The sequence below is a fragment of the Arachis hypogaea genome, chromosome 4 (assembly GCF_003086295.3).
Source record: "Arachis hypogaea cultivar Tifrunner chromosome 4, arahy.Tifrunner.gnm2.J5K5, whole genome shotgun sequence".
NCBI lineage: Eukaryota > Viridiplantae > Streptophyta > Magnoliopsida > Fabales > Fabaceae > Arachis > Arachis hypogaea.
In genome coordinates, this window is record NC_092039.1 from 1,669,979 (window position 1) to 1,678,334 (window position 8,356).

Consider the following 8,356-nt stretch of genomic DNA (forward strand, 5'->3'; position numbering starts at 1 on the left):
ATAATTATTTCAATATCATAAATATAGACATTGCAAAAATTTTATTTTTGTTAGACTTGTGCAAATAGAATAATCATATATAAAATTTTCAATTAAATTAGTTAATCAACTCAAACCTAATGATGATAATCAAAATCTTAATAATACAAATAATAAAAGAGAACAATTTTCACAATACTAATAGAAACATCCTAAATTTTAATAAATATAAATATTATTTAAAAATAAATAAAGATAACCACTGAGACTATTTTAATCTTTCCCAAACATAATGAATGCTTTTAGGTTTAATAATAATTTGATTTTATTAACATAGTGAACTTAAGGTCCAGTAATTAACTTAATTAAGTTCCTTTTAATAAAATAACTTAAACAATAAATGATTCTGTTAGAAGTAACTTATAAATAAGTTATTTTGTGTTTGGATTTTTAACTCTAAAAGTGTTTATTTTATAGAAATGTGATGAAAAGTAGAAGTATTATGAGAAAAATTATTTTTTTTAACTTCTCTATAAACTCTTAAATAGCTTCTTAGAAAGTTACAATTTGATTTTAAAAATTACACCAAACATTAATACTACTATTTTTCATAAGTCAAAAGTTAAAAAAAATTACTTCTAAAGTTTCCAAACGGGTCTTAGTTGATTAGAGTATCTCCAATACTTAGTTTTAGTTTAATTTTATTCCGAAACTCCTAAAATACCACATAAGCCATTAGTCCATTATCCATCCACAACGGCAAAGCCAAAACGCTCCATCCCAGCTTCTTCTTCCTCTCACCATCACTGAGCTCCTCCTTCGCCGCCGTCGCAACTTCGAACTTCGAGCTTCGAAGCCACCGTCACAACTTCCTTCCGTTCCATCGTGCAGCCACCGTTTGAGCTTCGAAACCATCGTCGCTGGCTCTGTTCAACCGTTGAGCAGCCGTTGTTCCATCGCGCCGGCGCTGTTCAACCGCGCTCCAGCCTTTCTCTGCTTCAGTTCGGCCACGCCCAACCCTCCTCTGCTCCGTTCCCGCCACGCTCCACCCTCTGCTCCAGTTCCGCCTCGCACCACCATCCTCGGCTCCAGTTCCGCAGCGGTCCGGGCCACCTCTTTTCCAATTCTGCTGTGTCCAGCCTTACAGTGCTCCCTCGCCTCTATGCTCTAGAAGGTACTTTTTTAGGATTTTTAATTTGTGACTTATTGATTTTTTATTTTTCTCCTTCAATTATTGTTGTCTGTGGTTTAGAATTGATATTCTGTAGTTCTATTGTCTTTAATTTTTGTTTTGAATTTTAGTTTTTACAGTGATTGACTGATTTTGTTTGATTCTGTTATGGTTCTGCATCTGTCTTCCATTGTTAATTTTTGTTGTTGTTGTGTACCTATTGCTGTCCTTGAGAGTTGAGAACTTGAGATTATTGGGTTATTGTATTTGGATATTTGGATATTGTGGAAGTGCATTTAAGCATTTCCAGATGAGTTAGAAGAGAAGCTGGTGAATAAGGTTTTAAATTGTGGAATCATTTGTTGTTGAGAGATAATAATAAGGAATAAATTTGGTTTTTGCGGTTTAATCTTTCTCAGCTGCTCATCATCTTGCTCCATTGTCTGGTGCTTTGTTTCCTTGCTCGTGTTAAGATCTTCACCACCTATACAGCTTGTGCACGGGAGCTTACCGGTGTTACCTTGATCTTCTTCCAATAGTTATGGACTTCTGGTGAATGTATCTTTGCTGTAAAGAAGAAATACTGTCCAGCTTTAACAATGTCATTTTTAGTTAGTTAATTATGCTTAGATTGTGACTGTTTTGATGATTTATTGATTTGTTATACATAATAGTATCAATTAAGAAGCATTTGCTGATAATAATGCATTTGTGGATAATAATTTGGTTGCTAATCTTCTTGTTTTGAATAATGCTGCAAATCCTAGTTCTCCTAATTCCAACAATAGTCACAAGCTTCATGTTATTTTGAATAATTTGTCATTTCATATTTAGATATTTTTTTTGTTATTTAATTTTTTAATTTGTACTTTTATAAGATTATAAGACTTTGGTTGATGATATTTCATATAATGCTTCAAATTTAGGATACTTTTGCCTATTTTAAGGTTTATATTAGACTATAATTATGTTTTAGAATGTTTATTTATAATTTATTTATTATTTTATTATAAAACAGTTTTTTCGGTTGAACTAATAAACCAATTACTAGAGCGGTTTGATGACCGGTTCGGTTTTCAGAACCTTGGTCCATTCACAATCTCACCTCACCTTACAGAACATGATTCTATCTAGATATCTTACTATCTATCTTGCTGCAAAATTATCCAAACCAAAGACGAAAACTTTTTTATAATTGGTCATCGACATGCCTGAATCTGCTTAGACATTGTAAAGCATCTGTGTCTGTGTCCCTGCTTCTGCACCTTCCATTCCATTCATCCCTGCATAACAGGTTAAACCTCTTCTTCTGCTTTCATATGCACTTCAATTAAATTCACTTACTCCATTTGCTTCTTTTCTTCATTGTTTAGATAATTGTGTAGCTTTTATGGTCATCTTAATACTCTGCTCTTCAACCATGTGTTCTAGCAGTATGTCATATTGCTGTGCCTTCACTGACACCAATGTCTATCTTCTGAGCAATAATGGGTTCTTGGGCGGAAGCAGTTCTGTGAAAGTGAAGATTTTGACTAATGGGTCTTCGCTAAATCAGAAGAAACTTGGAAGAAGACAAGTGGGTCTTCATGCCTTTGGCACAAAGTGTGCACACGAGGTGGTTGTGGAAAATCACAAGAGAAAAACGGGAGTGTCCTCTGAAGAAGTTATTGGAGTTCTGAAGTCTTTGGATCCAAATTCTGCTCTTTCCTACTTCAAGATGGTTGCTCAGTTGCCGAATATTTTGCATACCACTGAAGCATGCAATTACATGCTTGAGTTGTTGAGGGCTCACATGAGGATTCAGGATATGGTCTTTGTCTTTGATGTAATGCAAAAGCAAGTTATTAATCGAAATTTGAATACGTATCTCACTATATTTAAGGCTCTTTCAGTTAAAGGTGGGATTCGGCAAGCGCCATTTGCACTTGGAAAGATGAGGGAAGCTGGTTTCATCCTGAATGCTTATTCATATAATGGGCTGATCCATTTACTACTCCAACCTGGGTTTTGTAGAGAGGCTTTGGAGGTTTATAGAAGAATGATCTCGGAAGGGCTTCAGCCTAGCATGAAGACATACTCAGCACTGATGGTAGCACTAGGGAAGAAAAGGGATACCAGAACCATTATGGATTTGTTGGAAGAGATGAAAACTTTGGGATTGAGGCCAAATATGTACACATATACCATATGCATTAGAGCACTTGGTAGGGTAGGGAAAATTGATGATGCCTGTGCTATTTTAAGGGAAATGGATGATGAAGGATGCGGGCCTGATGTTGTCACATATACAGTTCTGATTGATGCTCTTTGTAATGCGGGGAAGCTTGATAAGGCCGAGGAATTATATACAAAGATGAGAGAGAGCCATCACAAACCTGATCGGATAACATATAGTACTTTGATCGACAAGTTCAGTAACTGTGGCAACTTGGATATGGTGAAAAGATTCTGGAGGGAGATGGAGGCTGATGGTTATGAACCTGACGTGGTTTCCTACACAACATTCATTGATGCTTTATGCAAATCTGGGAGCATTGATCAGGCCTTTGCTATGTTAGAAATGATGAAGATGAAAGGAACTTCTCCAAATCTTCATACTTACAACACTTTGATCTCTGGACTTTTGAAGAGGAAAAGATTAAATGAGGCATTAGAACTTTTCGATAATATGGAATCTTTGGGCGTTGAACCTACTGCTTATTCATATGTTCTGTTCATCGACTATTATGGAAAGTCCGGTGATCCAGGAAAAGCTCTCGAGACCTTTGAAACGATGAAAAAGAGAGGAATTGCGCCTAGTATAGTAGCATGTAATGTATCTTTATATAGTCTTGCAGAAATGGGTAGGATCAGAGAAGCAAATGATATATTCAACGATCTTTACAACTGCGGACTTTCACCAGATTCAGTAACCTATAATATGATGATGAAGTGCTATAGCAAAGCAGGGCAAATAGACAAAGCCATAGAGCTTTTGGATGAGATGATAAGCAATGGGTGTGAACCAGATATAATTATGGTTAATTCGTTAATTTATATGCTTTACAAGGCCGATCGAGTTGATGAGGCATGGGAAATGTTTGGGAGACTGAAGGATTTGAAGCTGGCTCCGACGGTAGTGACATACAATACTCTACTTGCTGGCTTGGGGAAAGAAGGAAAAGTCGAAAAGGTTCTTGAACTGTTTGGGAGTATGACAGAGTCTGGATGTCCTCCAAACACAATAACTTTCAACACACTCCTTGATTGTCTTTGCAAGAATGATGCAGTTGATTTGGCGTTGAAAATGCTATGCAGAATGACGATGATGAACTGTAGTCATGATGTTCTGACTTATAACGCCATCATTTATGGGTTGATCAAAGAAGACAGAGTTAGTTATGCATTCTGGTTTTTCCATCAGATGAAGAAATCTCTCTACCCTGATCTTGTAACTTTGTGCACCCTCCTTCCTGGTGTTGTACGGTATGGAATGATAGAGGATGCTATCAAGATTGTCATGGAATTTGTTTATCAGGCAGGTTTAGAGAAAGGCAAACAATCCTTGGAAGAACTAATGGAATCCATTTTAGTTGAAGCGAAAATTGAAGATGCCATTCTATTTGCCGAAAGATTGGTAAGTGCTTCTGGTTTCCAGGATGATTGTGTAATATTACCTCTAATTAAAGCCTCGTGTAAGCGGATGAAGATCCTTGATGCTAAAAAATTATTTGATAAGTTCACCAAAACTTTGGGAGTTCGCCCAACCGTTGAATCATATAATTGCTTGATGGATGGGGTTCTTGGATCTAAAATGACTGAAAAAGCTTGGGATCTTTTCGTGGAGATGAAGGATGCAGGTTGCCATCCAAATATTTTCACGTATAACTTGCTGCTCGATGCTCATGGTAAATCTGGGAGGATTGATGAACTCCTTGAACTTTTCAATGAGCTGCAGAGTAGGGGATGCCAGCCTAATGCCATAACCCATAACATTATCATCTCTGCGCTTGTGAAATCTAATAGCATCAATAAGGCATTAGATTTGTATTATGAGCTTATAAGTGGTGATTTCTCTCCCACTCCCTGCACTTATGGACCTCTTATAGATGGACTTTTAAAGAGCGGGAGATTTGAGGAAGCAATGAAGATCTTTGAGGAGATGTTAGACTATCAATGCAAGCCAAACAGTGCTATCTTCAATATTCTCATCAATGGATTTGGGAAAGCTGGAAAAATTGATGTTGCTTGTGATATGTTCAAGAGGATGGTTAAAGAGGGAATAAGGCCAGACCTAAAGTCTTACACAATTCTTGTAGAGTGCCTATGCTTGGCCGGAAGAATCGACGATGCCGTGTACTACTTTGAGGAACTAAAGTCAACTGGCCTTGATCCTGATAGAGTTTCGTACAATCTTATGATCAATGGGCTTGGAAGATCACGCAGGTTGGACAATGCTCTTTCTCTTTTCGGCGAAATGAAGTGTAGGGGAATTTCTCCTGATCTTTACACTTACAATGCATTGATTCTCCATCTTGGGATCATTGGAGAGGTGGACCTAGCCGGAAAGATGTACGAGGAACTGCAAGCAAGGGGTCTGGAACCTAATGTCTTCACTTATAATGCTCTCATTCGAGGGCATAGTTTGTCAGGAAACAAAGACAGAGCTTTCAATGTCTACAAGAAGATGATGGTACAGGGTTGCAGCCCCAACAGACAAACCTTTGCTCAACTTCCTAATAAATGCTGATTTCACTCACTTACAGGATCATTCTGGTGCAAGCCTTTAATCTCAATGATAGAGGCCTTTAAGGTAATTATCAATATTTTTTACCAAGAAAATTTTTTACTACCTATGATAGTGAGAATATTAGATATCTTGGTAATTTTATATCATTTTGGTTTCTTCAGGGATACTCTGCTCCTTTGCCTCATTGCTCAGTGTATATATTAATGAGCAAATTATTCACTTCATATGCTGGCAACTGCTGCTGATTAATGGTAGAAGTATTTTACTTGTGCAGACATAGTACTTGCTATGATTTTTAAGGACCAATTCTTTCTATAAGAACTGAGTATATTTCTGCCAGTTTGATAATTTGTTTTATGGTTATAATACAAACTAATTGTTTTTGATTACTTATTATCTTTCTCTGTGATTTCAGGGATGTGTAGATGGGAAAGGCATGAAGTTCCACTTTTGTGCAAAACAAAACCTGAGCAATTTAAAGATTTGTATATTTGAAATTGTAATCATATGTAAAGTGTAAAAGCAGTGTTAGATCAGAAAGTGTAAAGGCAGATGCTAATATGCAATCATTTGAATGTAAAAGGTTTTTCTTTTGGCTGAACAATGTACACAACTAAACATGACTAAGTTTCCTATAATAAGTAGCCATTAAGAAGAACATTGAAAATATCATTAATATAGACATTAGTAAGAGAGGAAAAGCATAAAAATGATATACAATTCAAATATTACAAGCAGTTGTACTTGTTGCAACAAAGTCGCCACTTGGGAGCGCTTAACGGGTCCAGAATAAGCGGTCCACTGCACTCTGGGCAAGCACATACACCCTGGAAAACCAGATAATTCAGACAAGTTGGATGAGGGCATAAGGTGCATAGCATGCCGGCTCCCTTGCCAATCTTGCCAGGAGGACCATTTTTCGCTGTATTGATAAGTGATTCAATCCTGTTTAGTTGGAAGAAAAGAAATAGAAAGGAAAGAAAGGAAATATTTGGTTGGAAGAAAAGAAATAGAAAGGAAAAAAAGAAAAGGAAAGAAAATTGAGTAGATTTTTATTTTCTTTAGATGTGTTTGGATAAAAGGAAAATAAGAAGGAAAGAAATGTTATAAAAAGACAATTTTACTCTTATATTATAAAATATATTAAAAAAAATAAAGGGATAATATTGGAAGTAGAGAGAGAGAATTAGTTTTTTCTCCATTTTCTCTCCATTGTTGGAAGGAAAAAAAATTGGTGGATCCCACCAAAATTTTTCCGTCCATTTTCTTTCCTCTCTCATTTCTCTCTTCAACCAAACAAAGAAAAATAACTATTTTCCTTCCCATTTCTTTTCCTTCCTCCCATTTTCACCTCAAACAAACACACCATAAAGGTGCTCTTCTTCCCTAAAGGTATATATGTTTTAAATTAATTTTAATATTATGTTATATTAATTATATGTTTATTATTTTATTTTTAAGCACACTTGTTAAATTAGAAATAAGAGGAGTGTTAGGAGGCTAGCAAGTTTTGTAATTTGTAGCTATCAATTAGTCATCATTAGTGTTTTTAATTAGGGATGTTCATGGATCGGATCCGATTCGCATATCGCGGTATATTAAAATATGACATAAAATAATATAAATTAATCTCACTAACAATTTTGTTATGTGAATTTAAAATATACTAAAGTATTTTTATATAATAATAGGGGTAAAAAGTAATAGAAAATAATAAAAAAACAACTAAATTGCCAATTAAAAAAACACAATATTATTATAAATAATATTAAAATATTTTTTATATGATTATAGATGTTAAAATTAATTTAAAAAAATAAATATAAAAAGAACTCTAAATCAAATAAAAAATACAAATAATATAAATGTATATAGATAAATTTAAACTCTAATACATAAAAAATACGAATTTTTTTATTATTATTACGCTATTAAATTTTACTCTATATAATACATCTATTATAATAGTATATGTTTAAAATTTGTTAGGGGGCCAAGGCCACCACTTGTATTTATCCAAATCCAATCCGCAATGCTATCGGATCGGATTGGATCTGCACACTTATAGGATCAGATTGCGTGATTTATGTTGCTATCCGCAGATCCGTAAAAATAAATAAATAAATAATTAAATAATCTTCTTATATTTTATTTTAACTAATAATTATCATATATGTTATATTATTTTAATTTTATTATTTAAGAAAAGTAAGTTTAATATTATTTTAAGAGTAAACTTATTTAAAAGAGCAAAAAATAGGAATTTTATTAATATTTTTTAATAAAATAAGATTTTAAAAATATTTTTGTGTTTTGCGGATATATTCGATATCCGATCGCACATCGGATCGGATCCGATCCAAGTTTAAAAATTGCGGATATTGAATCCGATGATTTTAGTGTGGATCGGATCGAGATTTTGGCCATATCCGATCCACATTCACCCCTATTTTTAATGGTGATTAAGTGTTGACTAG

At 34.6% G+C, this 8,356-nt stretch overlaps 1 protein-coding gene across 9 annotated transcripts; it reads left to right on the forward strand.

The window, feature by feature from the left end:
• The first annotated feature begins 665 nt into the window (after positions 1-665).
• LOC112795645 (uncharacterized) lies at positions 666-6,537 on the forward strand. Of its 9 annotated transcripts, XM_072234787.1 has the most exons (5): positions 725-1,153; positions 2,169-2,444; positions 2,585-5,942; positions 6,041-6,130; positions 6,295-6,537. In XM_072234787.1, exon 3 carries the CDS (start codon positions 2,586-2,588, stop codon positions 5,877-5,879), a length of 3,294 nt encoding a protein of 1,097 aa, XP_072090888.1. In that variant the 5' UTR covers positions 725-1,153; positions 2,169-2,444; position 2,585; the 3' UTR covers positions 5,880-5,942; positions 6,041-6,130; positions 6,295-6,537. The 9 variants fall into 9 exon arrangements, with proteins under 9 accessions (XP_025693471.1, XP_072090890.1, XP_025693474.1 ...); XM_025837686.3 differs by lacking the exon at positions 2,169-2,444 and having other exon boundaries at positions 666-1,153; XM_025837689.3 differs by lacking the exon at positions 2,169-2,444 and having other exon boundaries at positions 702-1,153; positions 2,582-5,942.
• The last annotated feature ends 1,819 nt before the right edge of the window (positions 6,538-8,356 follow it).